We start from the raw sequence: 22,299 nt of genomic DNA, 5'->3' as shown, positions 1-22,299 counted from the left end.
TATGAGTTTGTAAGTCTTTTGTGACCATGAAAAGTATGGCACAAACTGAGACTCTTCCTTTTATAGCACTGTATATCATGCCTCAAAAGCATCTATTTTATATCTATATACATCATAGATGTGCTGTGATTTTTTTTATACATATTATGCATTCTGACAACAGGAATAGAGATTCTTGGATTCCAGACAAGACTGAGGGAAGAGTTTGGGCATTCATGCAAGAAACAAACCTTGTAACGCAGCCAGATGAATGTCTCCATGGTACAACGTAGGGACAGAATGTAATGAAATCCGAGGCTGTCTTGCAAATCTCAAGTGGCAGAACTGACCCGAGGCTCACTCCTGTGACTGCCATAGCACTAGTTGACGAAGTTCTGATTTGGCCCTTTAGCAACAATCCTGCCAATGAATAACACAGAGAGCGCAAAAAGGCAACCAAAGCGGCACAGTTCTTTAGTTATATAGTGAGGGCTGACCTAATATGTTTGCATCAAATGAAACAAGCTGAAAGGCCTTTTTAAAATCTAAATTAACACCATGCAAAATGCAAGAAACCATCTGAAATATTTTTGAAGTAATGCCACCTTTTGATTAGGATAAAGTTTCACAAAATATGCTGGTGGAACAAGGTGAAAGGAACTGTCAACTTAGGAAAAAGAATTGGCTTCTTCATATGCCCTCCTTTGCTTCCTTTATTTTCAGACCTCGTAGATAGATGTGTTTGCAAGGCAAGAATTTTGAAGTTTTTTTCAGTTCTGCTAACAGAGTAATTATCAATATTCTCTCCCTCTGAAGTATGTGGATCAGTGTCCAGTTACCCAGGAAAGAATTTTCTGTAGTATCTGGCTGGTGAATCTTGCCCATATGCTCAGGGTTTAGCTGATCGCCATATTTGGGGTCGGGAAGGAATTTTCTTCCAGGGCAGATTGGAAGAGGCCCTGGAGGTTTTTCGCCTTCCTCTGTAGCATGGGGTACGGGTCACTTGCTGGAGCATTCTCTGCTCCTTGAAGTCTTTAAACCACAACTTGAGGACTTCAATAGTTCAGACATAGGGGAGAGGTTTTTCGCAGGAGTGGGTGGGTGAAATTCTGTGGCCTGCGTTGTGCAGGAGGTCAGACTAGATGATCATAATGGTCCCTTCTGACCTTAGTATCTATGAATCTATTTGAACTTGCAGCTCTCTGCACTGTGCCGCGTGATTTTGGTCTGGAATTTACCAGTAGTATTATAAACATCTTTTAAGATAGGTTTCAGTGGTAGCTGTGTTAGTCTGTATCTTTTACTTCATACATCTGATGAAGTGGGTTCTAGCCCACGAACGCTTATGCCCAGATAAATTTTTTAGTCTCTAAGGTGCCACAAAGACTCCTCTTTTAAGAGGTTTTGTTAAAGTTACCATTCTGTATAGCAATTTAATATCATCACTGTTCCTAGTCAGATTCCTAAGACTTTTGTATCTCCTCAGACCACTACTTGTAATAGCTGCTAGAGTCCTTGGGCTATCACAAGAATTTGGTTTAGGTTCCCTTCTGGTGTCAGTTGGATTTATTTTTAGTGAGGAAGGGAATTTTTGACAACCTTCACTATCCCTATCAAGGTGTAAAAGGTTACTCCCACCCCTGACCTTGTATAATTCTGTGTCACAATTCTGAATTGCAGCTGTCTCAGAACTCTGGTTCTCCAGGGTTAGTCACACAGGCTTCTGGGACATCAAAAACAATTTGCAAATTCTGGAAATCAGTAAGTTAATATAAATTTATGAAACTATTAACTATACTTCCCCTCTCCCTAACAATAAATATATCTGATCGCCTACAGCCATTTTGACAGTAAAACATATTTCTTAGACTGTATTAAAGAGCTTGCTGGTAAAGCCCTTGAAAATTGCGAGAGCAAAAATAATAGGTGTAGAAACCAAAATGGGGTTCCTGATTGTAGTACTTAAATTGAAAACTGGGTAATTTTATGGCTATAGCAACAGGATTTCTCATTGAAAAGGAACAGTGAATTTTCAGAAGAGCACATAGGCTCCCAAAGATAGCATAAAGGAAAAGAATGAAGGAAGGAAATGAAGCAGTTTTCATAAAGTAGATGCCACAGTTCATTTCCCTTACTCTTCAGGGTTTTTTTTTTTTTTTTTTTTTTAAATTAACTAGATTTGGAACATACAATGAAGGCCTATGCAAAGACATGAGTTATTTCCTTTTGAGTTAGAAAAGGGAATGAAAATTATAACCTTGTACAATGTACTTCCACTTAGAGTGGGCATACTCTCAAATACAGTGCTAGTTCTTGGGCTTTTGTAATCCTGCTTCACAAACTAGAAAACGTACAAGACTTTCCTCACAACCCACAGTCGTTAACACAAAAAAATCATTTAAACTTTGTGCTTCAGTAGGTTCTTGTTCTGCCTTTTTTGGGAGAGCCATTCTCAATTACATTGGGCAGGGGGGTTATGGTGTCCTGTGGTCTTGGTATAAACACAATAAATACTCCATTCTCTTACAATTCTCCAAATACTCCGTTCTCTTACTTGGTATAAACACAATAAATACTCGATTCTCTTTAGTTGATGCTTTCCCATCCCCTTCTTTCTGAATTGCCCATAGTTCAAGCTCTACTTTTAAAGAAGTTTTTTCTCTTTCAGCCACTCTCCCTCTAGCTAGGAGAGATCCTTTATATAATTCCTCCTTAGGATGTTATAATTTTTTCTGTATCCATAATAGATTCTGGCATCTCGTCCCTGATTCTCAGAGACTGGGGCAGACTAGCTGAGGTGGCTTTCCCTAATACTCATTCCCCAGGCAAGATTTTGATGGCATATGATACAGCAAGACGGTTATAGGCATTAGATAATCTAGCAGTGAAAATCAGTAGTGTGTAAACAGTTAGAAGATGTTGAGTTTTCAGTTTTTTAAATTGACAACACTGTATTAAATTGCTCACATAAAGATATCCGTCTGGCAAATAGTAATTCTCAGTGGCTTGTTTCTAACCACTTATGCTAGTAAGAACTGTTGTCATGTAATTTTAGTCTTATTTCTAGATGTATCTCAAGTTCTTATCTACGAGGTAAAAATTGCTCATCATTTGGTCACTTAAGCTATGTCTACACTATGAGCTAGGTGGCTGATCCCCTTGCTTGTGTACATATAGTCGCGGTAGCTCTCTGAGCTAGCGCAAGTATGAAATAGCAGTGTAGCCACGGTTGCATGGGTAGTGGCAATGGAGCTGTGCCGAATACAAACATCGAATCATAGAAGGGACCACAAGGGTCATCTAGTCCAGGGGTTCTCAAACTTCATTGCACTGTGACCCCCTTCTAATAACAAAGTTATTACATGACCCCAGGAGGGGGCCAGAGCCCAAGCCCTGCCGCCTTGGGTGGGGGGAGAAGGGGCCACAGCCCGAGCCCTGTCGACTTGGGTGGGGGTGGAGCTCGGGCTTGGGCTTCAGCCCTGTGTCCAAGCAAGTCTAATGCTGGCCCTGGCAACCCCATTGAAATAGGGTTATGATCCACTTTGGGGTCCCGACCCACAGTTTGAGAACCACTGATCTAGTCTAACCCCCGCCAAGATGCAGGATTTGTTGTGCCTAAACCATCCAAGACAGATGACTATCGAGCCTCCTTTTGAAAACCTCCAGTGAAGGAGCTTCCACAACCTCCTAGGCAGTCTGTTCCATTGTCCTACTGTTCTTACAGTTAGGAAGCTTTTCCAGAGGCTTAATCTAAATCACCTATGCTGTAGTTTGAACCCATTGCCTCTTGTCTTGCCCTCTATGGCAAGAGAGAACAACTTTTCTCCATCTTCTTATCGCAGACTTTCAAGTATCTGAAGACTGCTATCCTATCCATCCGTCTGTCCGCCCTATTTCCTCTTTTGCAAACTTAACATACCCAGTTCCTTCAGCCTTTGCTCAGATGGCTTGCTTTCCAACCCTTTGATCATCTTTGTCACTTGCCTCCTGGATCCTTTCCAGTTTCTGTACATTGATGAGCAAAATTGGACACAGTACTCCAGCTGAAACCAGTGGGTATGTACTCAGCCCAGCCCAGCCGTCCCTCCACTGCCCCTACCCTTCCTACCACAGCTACTCTGTTAGTTATACTCGCTAGTGTGTGACTGTGTATATATGAGCAGGGAAATAACACCCCTAACTCGTAGTGTAGACATAGCCTTAGGCAGTTGGCAGAGAATCCAGCTGTGCTATAAAAGGATGAATTTGACCAAATCAAAAATTGCCAGGGTCTGAAAAAGTGTGTTGCTTTGTGTGGTCAATCCAAGTTGAGGAAAAACACAAGTGTCTTTGTATAGGAGCACCAAAAAACCTGCCAGTGCTGCTGTCTCACAAACAAGATAATAAAGAATGAATTTTACTCTGCTTGGTTTATTGTAGGTCCCAGTAAGTTGAGTTCTTTGGACCTTTTGAAAGTCTCCTCATGATTTCTGTTTTAATCAGCTTCATACGTGGTTTTATAGAGGTCACAAATTTGTCCTTCAGTGTTGTGTGTGTGTGTGTGTGTGTGTGTTCTTTTTCTGTCAACATTCCATTACTAAGTATGACTTCCCACCCTTGTGGCCAGCTAATGGAAAGAACCTATAGTAAGCTTACTGTAGATATCATGCTAATTTGTGGTATTCCTGAGTTTAATGGAGTTTCACCCATTCTTGCTACCAGAGGTGGCCATCAAAATTCAGTTTTATTAGAATGTAGACTAGGGCAAAAGTCTGTACAACAGATGATAGTACCTAGCTCTTGTATTGCACTTTTCATCAGTATATCTCAAAGCATATTACAACAAATGCTTCCCTCTATAGCTGATTTGCTTGGATAAATAGAATGAAATGATGAGAAAATAGTATAACCACTAAAATACCTAATATTTTTATCTGCCAGGACCTAATGGACGAGTTAGGGCACTGAAGACTCACTGGCAGCGCTTTAATGTGGCTTGTGTAGTCGCGCTCTAAAAAACCCACCTCCACAAGGGGACTAGCTACCAGTGCTGGGGCACTGACTACACTGGCACATTACAGCGCTGAAAATTGCAGCGCTCCGGGGCGTGTTTTTTCACACCCCTGAGTGAGAAAGTAGCAGCACTGTAAAGTGCCAGTGTAGACAAGCCTTTAGTCTGCAACTTTTTCAGAAGCTTGAAGATTTGCACTTGTGTATCTTGCTGCATTGTGTATTCTAGTAAACATAATAGAGAATTTAGCACTTAGCAGGCCATGTCCTCAGCTCAAATTGGCATAGCTTCATTGAGGTCATACACTTTTTCAACAACAATCCTAATATTTACCACTTCACAGTGTAATTCAAATGCTAATTTATTCTCACACCATTTAATCCTTTCTGTCCCAACACATGACCACTTCTCCATGCCCTCAAAAAGAAAAGGAGTACTAGTGGCACCTTAGAGACTAACCAATTTATTTGAGCATAAGCTTTCGTGAGCTACAGCTCACTTCATCGGATGCATTCAGTGGAAAATACAGTGAGGAGATTTATATACACACACAACATGAAAAAATGGGAGTTATCATACACACTGTAAGGAGAAAAGGAGTACTTGTGGCACCTTAGAGACTAACCAATTTATTTGAGCATGAGCTTTCCTGAGCTACAGCTCAAGAAAGCTCATGCTCAAATAAATTGGTTAGTCTCTAAGGTGCCACAAGTACTCCTTTTCTTTTTGCGAATACAGACCAACACAGCTGTTACTCTGAAACTGTAAGGAGAGTGATCACTTAAGATGAGCTATTACCAGCATCTCTTGCCTTGTTCACTGTAACCCCCTTTCTTGTTTATACTAGGGAATTTTTACAGAAAATTCATAGTTTGCACCAGTATTAGCAATAAAAGGAGGGCTAATATAGTTCTAATGTAAGGCCTTCGGTAGTCCTTTCCAGCACCACGTTTTTTGGCAGGTTTAGTTGACACAGAGCTGACACATTGCCAATACCAGCCACATACTCTAGGACTCCCAACATTGCCAAAAAGATGCAACTGAATTGGTGTTAGTTGTGGTGGGAATTGGTTGTAAATGGGCCTTAGTGTAGACCAGGCACAGAATGTAATAAAGATGACAGAGGATACCTGGTAAGATTCAGCCCTGCCCCTGGTTTCTCACTTGGTTACAGGAGATTATACTCCTGTCACACAGCAGGGCCTGTATCCATTGACTCTGTTGGTTACTGCTGCGGTTTTCCCTCCATCTTATTTTTATTTGAATATTTAATGCAGGGGTCGGCAACCTTCGGCACGCAGCCCATCAGGGTAATCCGCTGGCGGGCCATGAGACGTTTTGTTTATGTTGACCGTCCGCAGGCACAGCTCCCAGTGGCTGTGGTTCGCCATTCCTGGACAACGGGTTCCTGTAGCTCCCCTTGGCCAGGAACAGCGAACTGCGGCCACAGGGAGCTGCGAGGGGCCGTGCCTGTGGAGGGTCAACATACAAATGTCTCGCGGCCTGCCAGTGGATTACCTTGATGGGCCACGTGCCAAAGGTTGCTACCCCTTGGTCTAATGCAAATAAAAAACCCGCACAAGTTAACAGACACATCTTGGTTGGAGGTCAGGGAAAGTAACCTGAATTCCCTGAGAGATGACAGGAGTATTCTGCCCCACGAAGGACATTTGTCTATAATTACAGTTTCTGAATCTCAGTTGTCTTCTAAACACACACTTCTCCTTCCCCGAACAGTCCCTTCTGTTGTGGCCTGTTTTGCTGCTCAGACGGGTTCTCTATGTGGAGCCTGTTTTTCTTTATAGTATCAGGGTATGTGCTATTTCTGTCTGTGCACAAGCACTGTGAGTAGCATTCTGGAAGTCCTCAGGAAACAGCCGGTGTCTTCCTTTAGGTTCTTTAGATGTCTTCTGATTCTTTGCAGGGATATTGTACAGAGATGATTGTTAGGTGGTTTAGCTGTTACCTTGACAAGTTGCCACCCACTTTCTCATGGAACTGTTACTCTCTTCCACTTGCAACAGTGGTAACTGCTTCGTGTCTTGTAGTAATATATCTTCTGTTCTAGGCTCTTCAGATACAATCCAGTAGACTAGTAGAGAGCACCTCAGGGTAATTGTGTTTGGCTTGATAAGCTTGTTGGAACTAAAGGTTTTTTGTCCTTCTGTTCTTAAATACCTGAACCCAGGAGACTAATGAACCATTATGAAGGTGTGTTGCAGTATTCTAAGAATTCCAAATATGGAATCATGGGCTTTTAAAAATCAAGTTCTTTGTGGTGATTCTTTTGCTATCCCATTTTACTGTGTGTAGTAAGAATTTGACATGGTGCACTTCAACTAATCCTAGAAAGAATTGTCTAAATGAGTTGCTATTCTTGACATTGTTGCTCAGTTTTCTTGTGCAGTAGCTCAATAGTAAAACATCTATCTAGGTTATTATATTGGCACTCATCATAGTAATATCTGAGCACCTTCCAAGAATAAAACTGAAACCTAGCTCAGATACTGTGCATCATACTGGTGAAGGAAAGCAAAAACTGATCACTTAAACTAAATAAAATAAACCCATCCCTTTAACTCTGGCAGTCTGTACTGAGAAAGTTTGCCCTCTGGAAGAAAAGTGCTATCTTCAATTAATATTTTGTTTTCTTTTGTGAAGCCTAACAGAGAATCTGAAAGTGCTGTAATTCTGCAGATTATTTGTAAACCAAATGTGAGTTTGAGTAAATGTGAGTTACAGAAAATAACAAGAACTAGTAGTATGGAAAATATTTTCTTTATCCTATGCATTGATGCATGGTAGGTATTATGTAAACAGTTTCTTTTCCAAGGGACTTAAAGAACACCATCAGCTTCACAAAACAATACCTTTAGTTTGAAAATTTCATTGACTAACATTACAAGTAATCACCACACCTGAAGCAGGCAGGACAGACGTTGTCCGGGCTTGCTGGAGGAAGGTAGCAGTGCTTTATGGTGGGGGAGGGTGGGAAGGAGGTCCGAAACTGCTGCAAAAAGATGGATGGTGGTCAGGTTGGCGGCACTGACTTCCCTCGGGAACATAAAGGTGGAAGGCTTTAAAAGGTGCAAGCTCTGGTGTTGGAAGCTCCTTCTCCAAGCAGCAGACAAGGCAGCACCCACCCTCCCTCCCCTCATGGTGCGAATATCAGGTTGGGTTAGGTCCTGCTGTGGGCATTGCACTAGTTGCTCCTTTTTGGGTGGGGACTAGGAAGGAATTTCCCCTCACCTCCTATTGGCTTTGGTGGAGTGGAGTTTTTTCTCCTTCCCCACAGCGGGTGTTGGGGAGGACCTATTATGGTGAGGAGGAAAAGTGGTTAGGCTATCTGTCGCAACTTATTTTGTAAGTGTAGGGTGGATGTTCAGTGTAGGTACTCCATAGGGAAGGCATCCAGTGACCAGATAAATGGTCTGGTTAAAGGACTTAACAAGGATCTGCTGGTTAAAGGAAAGGAATGGAATGGAACGGGGTACACGGGGAGAAGGTGGTTCGGGGATCCTATGATTGGTATGGCAGGGAGCCAACCCCCCTTTCTTATAGCCCACCTTAACTCTGCTATGAGGGAGGATGAACGGTAAGGTCCAAGCCGTGAGGGACCTGGATGGAAAATGAAAGTGAGCTGGTGGAAGCCCCAGGTAGTTATTTGAATGAACATGGAGTTGCGTGCCAGGTAGTTCCAGACATCTAATAATAAATTTGCGGCCTGATTAAATTCATATCCAGTGTCTCCTGCCCTTCTTTCAGTATAGCTGGACAACAGCTACGTTGACTGAAATTGAAATAGTGGTTGAGGGGAAAATCTTTTTTTTTTTTTTTTTTTTGGATTCAGTTTATGATGTGCATTTGACCATGCTCTATGTAAAATCAGTTTGACTGGGTTTTTTTTTTATAGTGACTTCCATGCACAAGTTTGACCACATTCTCATATGGGGCAGGGAGGAACATAGCAGCTGATGTATCCTGTCTCTGCATAGGGATCTAAGGCAAAGGAGACATTCTTTCGGCCTCAGACTCAGGAACAATACCCTTCGTAGTTCTGACTCTGCATGGGACTGGACCCCAATGGGTTCTTGGAACGCAAGAGATCCCCTTTCGTTCCCTTGAGTGCCCTTTGTGGGGCTAAGAAATGACTGAAACATGGGAGTTAGAAGAGACCAGTTTTTTCTTCCATAGGTCACTTGACAGGGAGGCCCTTTCTCAGCATTGCTGCTGCTGGAGAGTCTGGCAGGCAGGAGTTTCCACAGGGCGGGAGAGGAGAAGGGATAGGCTCAAATGCACTTGGAGTGGTTGCTCTTGAATTTATTCATTCTCCCTTGCTAAAAATCAGCAGGGAGACAGGAAAAGAAAATCTGTTCTGTGGATTTTAAAATATTTATACATATAATATAAAAAGTTAGGATGTACTATTTAAACTAGCAGAAATTTGAATTTTTGAAAATAGTTAATGTTGGTATTTTCCCTTTTGACAGTATCATAATGCTGAATAATAATTACAGCTTCTAGTTGCCATGTGTCTCTGTGTGTCTGTATGTGCATATTTAAGGTGGGATTTTCAAAAACACTCAAGTGCTGGCTTAACTCTACCCCATTGAACTCAATGGTAAAACTCCCATTGATTTCAGTGGGAGAAGAGTTAGGCATATGGTGAGAGCTTTTGAAACTTCTACCTGGGGCAGTGGTGGGAAGGGTTTTTTTGTTTTGTTTTTTAAATAGTGGTATGATGCTCCGCACAGCATAAGAATCAAAATGATTTTTTTTAAAACAAAATATTACAAGGAACAGCAAAGAAAATTGCAAATGAACTTACATTTAGAATCGAAAGAAAATGCTGAACTAATGTTTTATATTTCATTTACTGTTGTACTAGGTTCAGGATGTTGTCCCTATCACCAGCTACGATACTGCTGGATCTTTCCTACTGCTGGGCTGTAACAATGGCTCTATATATTACATCGGTAAGAACAAAAAGAGCAAAATTAAGATTAATGTTCAGTTTTGTTAAAATAATTATTCCTAACAGGAATATTATTTCTTGTTCATAAATGTAATCATTATTATGAACTAACTTTAAATTTCTGCTGTTTTTTATTTGGATATCACTTATATTTTTTTATGCAGATATGCAGAAGTTTCCCTTGCGAATGAAGGATAATGATCTTCTGGTGACAGAACTTTATCATGATCCCTCCAATGATGCCATTACAGCACTCAGTGTCTACCTCACACCCAAGACAAGTTTGTATCATGCATCATTTACATTCCCTTAAAACTCATTGCACATAAAGGTTTCACTTTCATATTTTAAAAGTATTTTAGATTTCTAACAGCAGTAGCACTGATAAGGCTACTTAAGGATTGTGCGCTATATTCCATTATAAAACAGTTATCAGTGTTTAATCGTCATTTTCATTAGTCTTAAAATTGGTGTACAGACTGTCAACCTGGGCATGAATTTAATTTAAAAAAATATTTTAGGATATACTATGGTTTGGAATGGCAGATAGTATTGGTTTGGATTAAGTTGCATTCCGAAACCTCTTTAGGAAGATATTCACAGCACCTTTATTCTACACTTTAACCAGTTTTGTTAGTACTTCACTTTCATAGAATCATACAATATCAGGGTTGGAAGGGACCTCAGGAGGTCATCTAGTCCAGCCCCCTGCTCAAAGCAGGACCAATCCCCAACTAAATCATCCCAGCCAGGGCTTTGTCAAGCCTGACCTTAAAAACTTCTAAGGAAGGAGATTCCACCACCTCCCTAGGTAACGCATTCCAGTGTTTCACCACCCTCCTAGTGAAAAAGTTTTTCCTAATATCCAACCTAAACCTCCCGCACTGCAACTTGAGACCATTACTCCTTGTTCTGTCTTCTGCTACCACTGGGAACAGTCTAGATCCATCCTCTTTGGAACCCCCTTTCAGGTAGCTGAAAGCAGCAATCAAATCCCCCCTCATACTTCTTTTCTGCAGACTAAATAATCCCAGTTCCCTCAGCCTCTCCTCATAAGTCATGTGTTCCAGTCCCCTAATCATTTTTGTTGCCCTCCGCTGGATGTTTTCCAATTTTTCCACATCCTTCTTGTAGTGTGGGGCCCAAAACTGGACACAGTACTCCAGATGAGGCCTCACCAATGTCGAATAGAGGGGAAAGATCACGTCCCTCGATCTGCTGGCAGTGCACCTACTTATACAGCCCAAAATGCCAGTGGCCTTCTTGGCAACAAGGGCACACTGTTGACTCATATCCAGCTTCTCGTCCACTGTAACCCCTAGGTCCTTTGCTGCAGAACTGCTGCCTAGCCATTCGGTCCCTAGTCTGTAGCGGTGCATGGGATTCTTCCGTCCTAAGTGCAGGACTCTGCACTTGTCCTTGTTGAACCTCATCAGATTTCTTTGGGCCCAATCCTCTAATTTGTCTAGGGCCCTCTGTATCCTATCCCTACCCTCCAGCGTATCTACCTCTCCTCCCAGTTTAGTGTCATCTGCAAACTTGCTGAGGGTGCAATCCACACCATCCTCCAGATCATTTATGAAGATATTGAACAAAACTGGCCCCAGGACCGACCCTTGGGGCACTCCACTTGATACCGGCTGCCAACTAGACATGAGCCATTGATCACTACCCACTGAGCCCGACAATCTAGCCAGCTTTCTATCCACCTTATAGTCCATTCGTCCAGCCCACACTTCTTTAACTTGCTGGCAAGAATACTGTGGGAGACCATGTCAAAAGCTTTGTTAAAGTCAAGGAACAACACGTCCACTGCTTTCCCCTCATCCACAGAGCCAGTTATCTCGTCATAGAAGGCAATTAGATTAGTCAGGCATGACTTGCCCTTGGTGAATCCATGCTGACTGTTCCTGATCACTTTCCTCTCCTCTAAGTACTTCAGAATTGATTCCTTGAGGAGCTGCTCCATGATTTTTTCAGGGACTGAGGTGAGGCTGACTGGCCTGTAGTTCCCAGGATCCTCCTCCTTCCCTTTTTTTAAAGACGGGCACTACATTAGCCTTTTTCCAGTCGTCCAGGACTTCCCCCGATCGCCATGAGTTTTCAAAGATAATGGCCAATGGCTCTGCAATCACATCCGCCAACTCCTTTAGCACTCTCAGATGCAGCGCATCCGGCCCCATGGACTTGTGCTCGTCCAGCTTTTCTGAATAGTCCCGAACCACTTCTTTCTCCACAGAAGGCTGGTCACCTCCTCCCCATGCTGTGCTGCCCAGTGCAGTAGTCTGGGAGCTGACCTTGTTCGTGAAGACAGAGGCAAAAAAAGCATTGAGTACATTAGCTTTTTCCACATCCTCTGTCACTAGGTTGCCTCCCTCATTCAGTAAGGGGCCCACACTTTCCTTGACTTTCTTCTTGTTGCTAACATACCTGAAGAAACCCTTCTTGTTACTCTTAACATCTCTTGCTAGCTGCAACTCCAGGTGTGATTTCGCCTTCCTGATTTCACTCCTGCATGCCTGAGCAATATTTTTATACTCTTCCCTGGTCATTTGTCCAATCTTCCACTTCTTGTAGGCTTCTTTTTCGTGTTTAAGATCAGCAAGGATTTCACTGCTAAGCCAAGCTGGTCGCCTGCCATATTTACTATTCTTTCTACACGTCGGGATGGTTTGTCCCTGTTACCTCAATAAGGATTCTTCAAAAACACCAAAACTCTTATCAGTTTGGTCCTTGTGCTATGTGACAAGGTGGTCACGGTCTTAGGTGTCCTGTTCCAGTTTGGTCAGACTGTGCCAAAGTTGCTTGCCAGGAGTCTCTGCACCCAAGCATTAAAGGGCATTAAGAGACCTTCAAGAACATGGGTTCAGATCAGAGTTCCCACTATTAGTCTTGACAGTTTGGGGTTGCTCTTCTGATCTTGTGTGTTCTGAGCAGATGGAGTGATCCCCAGCCTTAAGGAAGAATAAAAAGTATAACGGAACAGTGTAGACATAATGGTGTTTTACTGAAAAATAATGCTACATCATTGATAAACTTCATTCAAGTTCCTGGCCCATACTTCACCCTTTCATGAACTGTCATGACCATTTGGAGATAAAGCAAAAACCAGAAAACTAACTCTGATATATGAAAGTTATTACTTTTAAATGTGGGATGTAGATATTTTTTCAGATGAAGATATAGGCATTTAATCAAATTCATTAAAATTTTTTTTTGTTTATCTTTCCCATACCACCTGTATTGTTAATACAACATTTTTTCTTCCTTAATATAATTGTCTCCCCCCACAAGGAGAAGTAAATCTTGCAAGACAGGTGCTAGTCTCCGTATTTCTAAACTCTAAAAAGCACTGAAATGCCTCTTTGGGGCCACAGGCAAGGAACTGGCGTATAGTATGTGTTTTGGGATTTGCTTGGTCTCTTCCATCATATCCTTTTGTTTTGTTTTGTTTTGGGAACTGCAGGATGCACTGGGGTATATTGCACAACAGTAGATAGCAAATACTTGCAGAGTAGGTCAAATGAATGTCACCCCTTTTAGAATATTTGTGCTGAAATAAGTAGCTATTCAGTGTTACAGATCTGCTGATGTAACTTTTTTCTCCCTTTGAGGAATGGTGGTTGGTTTAAAACATCTCAATGTTTGTGCCTTTTGTAGGTGTAAGTGGTAATTGGATTGAGATTGCGTATGGCACCAGCTCCGGAGCAGTAAGAGTGATTGTACAGCACCCTGAAACAGTTGGGTCAGGCCCTCAACTTTTTCAGACCTTTACAGTTCATCGAAGTCCTGTTACAAAGATCATGCTGTCTGAGAAACACCTTGTGTCAGGTAATCTTATTTGTATGTACAGATGCACATGTGTGTCACTCATTCTCCTTTTTCTGTTTCTTCTAATGTTCATGCTCCTTGTCTCTCCCTTTCTTCAAATCCCATTCTTTGGAATTACTAAACATGGTAGATTACATACAGAACAGTATATTAAGAAAAAAAAACTTCTAAAAAGATTAATGGCATTGCAAACTTACTTAAGGAGATGTCTGTTAATTATACTACTGTTACAATACATCTAATTTTAACATCTGCATACAATAAGAGTTGGGTTAAAATGATCTATATGCGTGTCCTAATCTTGGTCTTTATAAGATGTTTAATATTTATACAATATATTGTATTCCATTTGCAGCAATTCATGATAGGCTTGTTCCAGAAAAACAATAAAATATCTAATAAAATATACTAATTTCTGAAACCAGCAATAAAATATGGGTTAAATTAACCTAATTCTCTGCGTATACCAGTCTGTTATCGGAACCAACAGTTGTGCATATAGCTGTAAATTTCCAGTTAAGTAAATTGGGTGGAGGTATCTTGCATGTGGACAGAGAATCATAAAATAGAATATGATTCTTGTGCATTTCAGATCTTATTCATAACACTGTCTAACAGAGTGAGTTATTTTTGCATTGAATATCGTTAAAATTTTTTAAAGAAATGGAAGAAAATAAGAAATGGTTTAAATGAATTCCCAAGTGGGTTTTTGTGTGTGTGTGCGTGCGCAAATCCTTGCTGTAAATGCAATAAATGTCTTTATTTGAATATGCTCACATTCAGATAAACTCAAATTTAATTGGATATGTGACTGAAATAAATATGTTTTCATTTGTTTTAACGGTCAGTGCATACAAGGCTACAGCGGCGTGTAGAGTACAGACACTTTACACCCAGCTAGCACAGGTATAAATAGCAGTGCAGATGGTGAGACGTAGCTTAGGCCAATAGAACAGACTGCCTTATATGCCGGAACCCCAGGGTATATACGCTGCACAGATCTCTACATGTCTAAACAGTGCCCCCTATGTTTACATTTTTTACTGTTTTTAGCAGTGTAGTGTCTGCTGCTGGAGCTTTTCCCTGTTGCAGTGAAAGGCTCTGGCAGTGTGGAGGCAGCAGGGAAAGGGGTCTTTCTCTGCACGCTGCTGTAAGTGTAGAGTTAGCCCAAGATGCATGTTCTTGAATACGTAATTTTGAAACATTGTAACTTCATGTGTTAAAATAATGTGTGGTACGTAGGTTTAATTGGATTTTAAAGCCAGAAGGGACCATTATGGTCATCTAGCCTAACTTCCTGTATAACACAAGCCAGAGACCCTCAACCAGTAATTCATACCAATTGTATAAGTGACACTGTGGAGTTCAGTAATTTGAACTTGAACTAGAACTTCTTTCAGAAAGACAGACATCCAGTTTGGATTTAAAGGCTCCACGTGATGTAGAATTTACCATTTCTATCAGCAAGCTGTTCCAGTGACTGTTGCTCTGTTGTCAGTTGTTTAATTCTGAGATGCATTTATGCTTGAGATGGTTTGTTTATGAGAAAAGCAAGTGTGTGTGATGAGATGGGTGAGTTAATATCTTTTATTTATTCCTGGGGGAATTCTGCACATAATATTTTAAAATTCTGCATATTTTGTCAAAATAACGCAATATATTTACATCAGTTTCACTTATTTTGGTAATTTATTTCAAAATACCTGTCAGCAAGTATGTCTATAACAGTACAGACAACAAAAAAGATTCCCCCAGGGGTAGCGAGTTTAAGAAATCCCTACAACAACCCTGTTCCAGTTTCTCTGTTATGCTTTTGTTGGGTGCCTCAGGCTGGGTGTGTCACACGGGCCAGCTGGGCACATCTTGGAGGAAAATTCTGTCCCACTGGTCTTTTAGTCAATTCTTGTTTTTTTGCCCTGCCCCCATAGGGTTACCATATGTAAAGTTCCCAAATAGAGGACACTACTGGGAGGGGAGGGGTGTGTGAACTGAGAGGGGCCGTTTAGGGGGTGTTGGAGGGGTGTGTGTGTGTGTGTGTGTGTACTGGGAGAGGATATTTGGGAGGTGCGGGGGGGGGGCCCCCGGCTCACACCTGCACCCCCACCCCCTAGCCACGGGGCCAGACACATGTGCCCTCTTCCCCCAGAGCCCAGCCACAGGGCGCTGCCTGGCCCAGATTCCTGCACCCCCCTCCTGTCCCCAGAGCCCAGCTGCAGGCTCCACTCCGCGCAGCTTCATTACTGTCCCATCGGGCAGTAACGACCAGTACCTACTGTTAGTGGGGGGCACAATTTTAAGATTTGGTCGCCCCTGGAACAACTTGAGTCATACCCCCCTCGCCCTGAGTCTCCCCTCCTGGAAAGCAGCGGCTCCTTCCTGCAGCTCTGGCAGCTGCCACGCAGGGAGGGGGCCTGGCTGCACCATGTGGCCGAAGGGGGCTGGCAAACCTGGAACTGCAGTCTGCCTGTGCCTGTAGGTGAACTAGGTGCTGGGCTCTACCAGGTCCAGCAGCCCCTAATGGCAGTCAGCATCGCCAATTCTGCGGTGAAAAACAAAATTCTGCTTTCTGCAGTATTCCCCCAGGAGTATTTATTGGACCAACTTCTCTTGGTGAGAGGGACAAGCTTTTGAGCTACATAGTATTACCTCACCCACCTTGTCTCTCTAATATCATGGGACTGACTTGGCTACAACAACACTGCATGCAAGTGTGTGTGTGAGAGACTGCAACAACAGTAAGATGTAACACCTTCACATCTTAATTAAACCTTCCAACAGCACTGCAGGGTAGGTAAACAGTTGATGATATTCCTACTTTATAGATGGGAAAACCAAGGCAGAAAAGCTCCGTGACTTGTATAATCCATAGCCAAAACTATTATCAGAGTTAGAAGTCAGGAGTTGTACAGTACACGCAGTATGCACAGGACCCACTTTTCAAATGTTTGTAACTTTTACAGTCCAAATTATTCAGAATGTATTGCTACTTTTAAGACTTTCATAAGCATTTTGATTCAGAAAACCAAATAAGTAATTTAACTATTGATGACCACAATTTCCTCTCATTTTGTTATCGCAATTGATTGAATGCATTTTATTGAACTTGCTCAGAAGTTAATGGTTTTTTTAATTACTGAGGGTAATAGCAGTGAAACAGCCCAAGCCTGAGTCAGCTAGCACAGGCCAGCCGCGGATGTCTAGTTGCTGTGTGGACATACTCTGAGAGACTAGATAATTTTAATTACATCCTTAATGTTATGGCTTATAAATTAAAATGTGTTTTAAAAACAGTCTTTCATCTCTTGTAAATATTCCAGTGTTTCTGGCTTTTTTTTGTTTTCTTTTCTGTCTAGTTTGTGCCGACAACAACCACGTTCGGACATGGACAGTGACTCGATTCAGAGGAATGATTTCCACGCAGCCAGGGTCTACTCCCTTAGCTTCATTCAAAATCTTGTCCTTGGAGGAAACAGAAAGCCATGGTAGCTACTCTTCTGGAAATGACATAGGTAGGCAAAATGTTTTTCCATTACTTCGTACTGGACTTTTGGAGGGCTACTGTGCTCTTGAAGGTTCATCGGAGGCATTTAGCCTGATTCTGCTCTTGCTTCACATTCATGTGACTCCATTGACATCAGGTGTGTGAGTCTGATTTACACCAGAGTAATTACAGCATAATCAGTTTGCATTTTGATAATACTGTGGCATGTCTATAATATTCCTGTTTGAAAACTGATTCCAGCTAGAGTTAATTTGATTTGTCTTTACAATACTGGGCAAATTGGTTTCCCAGAGGGACCCATTTAAGAGAAGTTGTGCCTTGTGATTCCTATAAATTACCTAGAATCTGTTGGTTACCTAATGTGCCCTTTTTGATAGCATTTTATAGAGAGAGATAAGATGGAGATTATGAAAAAATATATTAGAACTGATTTGCATGAGATTTTTGGGTTTGTTTCACAATGTGCTATCACATTTTATAAATTAAACAAAAATTAAGATTATGCACGCGTCTAATATTTAACATTATACTCATATTACATTTCAAAACTACATTGAAACTGTCACAAAACTAACAGAACTGTGAAAACGCTAAGTAAAGACCAACATTGCACCTGCTGGTGCATGATGCTCTTTACAGATCACTGAATGGGTAGGCAGGTAGCAAACTGAAAAGCCATCTTCATTTGTTTTTTTAAATGTATCAAAAGGTTCTTGTTATATTCCTAAACTGTGCTTTCTGAGGCAAGGACTGTCTTTTATTTATACAGCACCTAGCACACTAGAACATTGATCCTCGATTGAGGCTTCCAGGTACTCCTGTAATGCATATACTGATAACAATTTGCTCTTAACTTTTTATGGTGTTGGTATTGTAGGGTCTTGGACTAGTGCAAAATGTTACATGTGGAGATGCCATCTGCTTTCAAGAGCAAGTTTCCCTTGGTTGTTTCCTGTTAAGACGTTTAGCGACCCCCCCCCCCCAAAAAAGGGGGGGGGAAGTGATGGGCGATCTGTTAGTAATTGAATTAAGGCCTCCATCCTCTTTCGCAGGGGCTACCAAACAGCTGTAAAGAACTTTTCAGTCACTATAGGCCTGATTTTTTTTTTTTTTTTTTTTTCCCAGTTTTATGAAGCACCTGTATCTCTGCTTGACATTAGAGGGTGGTGCAGGTGCTCAGCAATAATGAAAAATCAGACCTTAGAAAATTTGGTCACATTAGTGACCAAGAGGTGATGGACCCCATATTATATTTCATATCCCATGAATATTTTCTAGCAGTACATCATAACAAATTAACCCTTTAAATTAGAGTAATGGAAAATTACACAGATATGGGTTTATTTTTTGTTTAAAAAAAAAAAAGCATCAAATTGATTGGACAGTCTAAAGTGAACATCTTCCTTGGTAGTTCAGAATTACTCAAAATAATTGGGTAACCTTTCAGTTTGGGTTTTCCATTGTGACTTGTCAGTAATTATACATCACAATGCAAAAGTAGTGTGGTGTTTTGCTAAACTAGAAATCAGTGTAGGTTCCTGGTTCCTTTAGTCCAACTGAATCTGTGTGAGTACTTGTTATTCCTAGACAGGGTAGGAATGGTTAAATTTTTTTCCAATAACTTTTTGGAATAATGTGTTTCGAAATACTTAGTTTCTCTTTCTAACTACAGGACCATTTGGAGAGCGTGATGATCAACAAGTATTCATCCAAAAAGTTGTTCCCGTCACTAATAAACTCTTTGTCAGGTTGTCTTCTACTGGGAAAAGGTAAAAGCACTAGTCATCTGTTGCATCGCTGATAAAATCCACTTATTGTACATATCCAAGAGCTGACACTAAGATAGTTGGCTCTGATACTTGTGCTAGAAAGTCAAAGCGCACAGATGCTGTATAGAACTCATTTCTCACTTACGCATTTGATGTGGGTATCTGACTGGTATAATCACTTTAATGTAAACATACAGTTGCTCTGCTCTAGTTTAATTATCAATGCCAACAATAAGTGGTGTCTGGTTTTGCTTTTACTTCAACAGAAAAACCTCTTAAGAAAGAGAATAATTTCAAAAAAAGCATAGACAGTGTAATTGTCAGATGTCTAAAGGCAACTTGAAAAACTGTTTGAACCCTTTTGGCTCTGCTTTTACTACACAATGTATTGCTTGAAAAAGGCCTTGATGAGTTCTTGGATAGATAATAGACTCAATAGACTTTTTGCTTTGGTACTCCCAGTCCTCATTCATTGGGCAAAATGGGGAACTGGCAGTCAGGACCCCCCTGGGTTATTTTTCTGGCATTGCTACTAGCTCACTGTGACGTTGGGCTAGTGAAGGTGTTTCTCTTTACCCATATGTAAAATGGATGTACTCTACCTTCCAGGGATATTTTGAGGCTTAATAAAAGTGCTGATTAGCATGGGATGAAAGGGGCTACATAAGGATGATAAAAAATCAATTTGGGTTTCACTTGTAGCATAACAATAAAATTGTACTTTGCAAGTTAAATGCAAGCTGGCTGCAGGCAAACTGCATGTACTCTTTTAATGGATGCTTAATTATGTTCCTGATTTTAGAGCAGTCTTCTGTTCTTCCATATGTTGGTGTGTATTGCTACCTTTCATTAAAAAACTGATCCTGTGCTTGCTTTTAGTTTTAAAATAAATGAAAGCCAAAGCTGGTGTGGCAGTAGCTAACATGCTCTTGAAAACCCTGGATACTAGTTTTAAATTGAAAGTGCTAGTACAGACATGGGTGTTAATAGTTCACCAGTACCCAATATCTGTAACACATGGCCTATCATTGGTTAATCTTGTAAGGAATAAAAATCCTTTAAGAGAATCAATCTTCTTTGCATCAAAGGTCATTACATATAGTCATAAGTAACTGTTAAAGTAATTAATCAAGAGAGTACCTTTTCCATGCACCTAGGCTATCCATTTGACAGCTTGTTTGTTTTTTAAGCAAATAGCATTAGAAGTCCGTAATATGGTTGGAGGCCAAAATATTGTCCCAATGAATGTTATAAATCACTGTGATTTAATGTTCCGTGCATACACAGTGAAGAAACTGCCAAATGTTTATTAAAATTGGTGTCATATTAGGATAAATTTTAACAAAGTAATAACTCAAAACCATTTTCAACTGTGACCTCTTTTTTTGTTCCCTGTCCTGTTTCGTTATGGCAGATTCTGTATTCTAATCAAACTATTCTTCCTTGATAACTTAATTAAGCCACAATTTAAATTTTGATGCCACAGTAATCTCAGTAGTTATGAGTAAAGCAAAACAGGAATTCTCATTGCTTAGCCATTTTCTCTTCCCTTTAATTCATGCAATGCAGGAGCAAGTTTCAGTTTAAAAAACTTGTTTCTAAAAACACAGTGGAGATGCAAAAAGCAAATCTACCGTGGACTGGATTAGATGACTCCTAGAGTTGGTCTACATGGTAAGTTACTGCATGGCAAGTCAGGGTGTGAACCTATAGCACACCAGCTTGCCCCATGCTAATGTCCAGTATTGACACTTCTACAGTGCAGTGAGTGTCTTGGAGTACAGGTTAGCATATTGTTACACACTCTGGAGCTGTCACTGTGCTGGAGATTCATACCCTGGCTTGTCACACAGTTACTTGCCGTATAGCTAAATCCACAGTATGGAGGTACTCACCCTGGGCTATGATGATAGTGGAATCTGTCCTTGAGTGTTTTAAAAAAAAACTGAACAATAAGTAAGAACAGGAAGGAGGTGGCTAACATCCCCAAGTTTTACAGGCTTCCTGATTTCACTGTTGTGAAATGATGTGAGGTGAGTGACATCAAACTACCCTAAACTTTAGTCATTTCATTCCGAACCTCATTTTTCCCTCTCATGTAATTCTTATCTTTTCATCTTGGTGTGACATTTTCTGAATTTAAATAAACTCTTTTTGCTTAAACGGGTTAGTTTTTAAATTCAGAGTTGCCCTGGATTTTGTTTCTCTTTGAGAACAAATACCTGTGACATGTTTGAAGGAATTTGTTCAGTAAACTTTAAAAACTGACAGCAGTTGGAAATTACATACTAGTCTTGTACAATACTTAATATATGGTGCTGGTTTTGAACACATCTTGAGCCCAGATCTCTCTGGAGAAGCACATGCAAACCTCGAATCAGGAAATCGGCAACCCAGATTCTGTAAGAAAGCAGGAAACTAATTATGGGTTTTTTTTTTAAATGTCTAGCAGCTACTCGGTATTCTTTTGGAATCTTATTAAAAGTAACATTGAGAAGTGAATTGCAAAAAATTTTATGAGTTAGAAATGGGTGTTAAAAGCGAAGGTGTAATTCAGCATAAAACAAACCATAGCGCCTTCTATCCAGAGATCACAAATCTTAATAAATTAAACCTCACAATTGCCCTCCACGGTATGCGATACTATAGTTAGGATTATAATCTGTAATTGTGTTAAATGCCTTTTTGTAGAATATGCGAGATCCAGGCCGTAGACTGTACCACAATTTCTTCGTTTACTGTACGAGAATGTGAAGGATCCAGTAGGATGGGCTCAAGACCACGACGTTACCTCTTTACAGGTCATTCAAATGGCAGTATTCAGATGTGGGATTTGACCACAGCGATGGACATGGTTAATAAAAGTGAAGACAAGGGTAGGTTGTAATGTAGCAGAACTTATTTTTTGGCTCAAATGCTTGCATTAGAGGTGATCAGTGACCACTATCTTTCTTTTCTAAGATGTAGGGGGTCCAACCGAAGAGGAGCTGCTTAAGTTGCTTGATCAGTGTGATCTGAGCACCTCACGCTGCGCTACTCCTAACATCAGTCCAGCAACTTCAGTAGTTCAGCAAAGCCGTCTGCGGGACTCAAGCTCTAGGTAGGCCAAACATCCACAGGATATACTATCAGCTGTGTGTTCAAAGACTTAGGCGAAAACTTTCAAACTTGAGTGTCTAATTTTAGGCACCCCTTAGTCCGTATTTGGGCACCTAAATAAGTGCCCTGATGTTTCTGGGACACTGCTCCCGTT

General features: G+C 40.9%; 1 protein-coding gene across 3 annotated transcripts in view; it reads left to right on the top strand.

Annotated features, from left to right (window-relative positions):
* Positions 1–22,299, top strand: part of KCTD3 (potassium channel tetramerization domain containing 3) — a 67,630-nt gene that overhangs the window by 37,538 nt on the left and 7,793 nt on the right. For 2 of the 3 annotated variants that reach the window (XM_074949257.1, XM_074949259.1), the window contains 7 exons: positions 9,858–9,945; positions 10,109–10,225; positions 13,605–13,775; positions 17,129–17,284; positions 18,950–19,046; positions 21,738–21,922; positions 22,008–22,146. In XM_074949257.1, the coding sequence (XP_074805358.1) occupies positions 9,858–9,945; positions 10,109–10,225; positions 13,605–13,775; positions 17,129–17,284; positions 18,950–19,046; positions 21,738–21,922; positions 22,008–22,146 (953 nt within the window). The remainder of the gene's footprint in view (positions 1–9,857; positions 9,946–10,108; positions 10,226–13,604; positions 13,776–17,128; positions 17,285–18,949; positions 19,047–21,737; positions 21,923–22,007; positions 22,147–22,299) is intronic. The other variant, XM_074949258.1, reaches the window with a different exon arrangement.

The sequence above is a fragment of the Natator depressus genome, chromosome 3 (assembly GCF_965152275.1).
Source record: "Natator depressus isolate rNatDep1 chromosome 3, rNatDep2.hap1, whole genome shotgun sequence".
NCBI lineage: Eukaryota > Metazoa > Chordata > Testudines > Cheloniidae > Natator > Natator depressus.
Note: the sequence above shows the minus strand (reverse complement) of the source record. Positions and strands in the feature narration are given on the sequence as shown.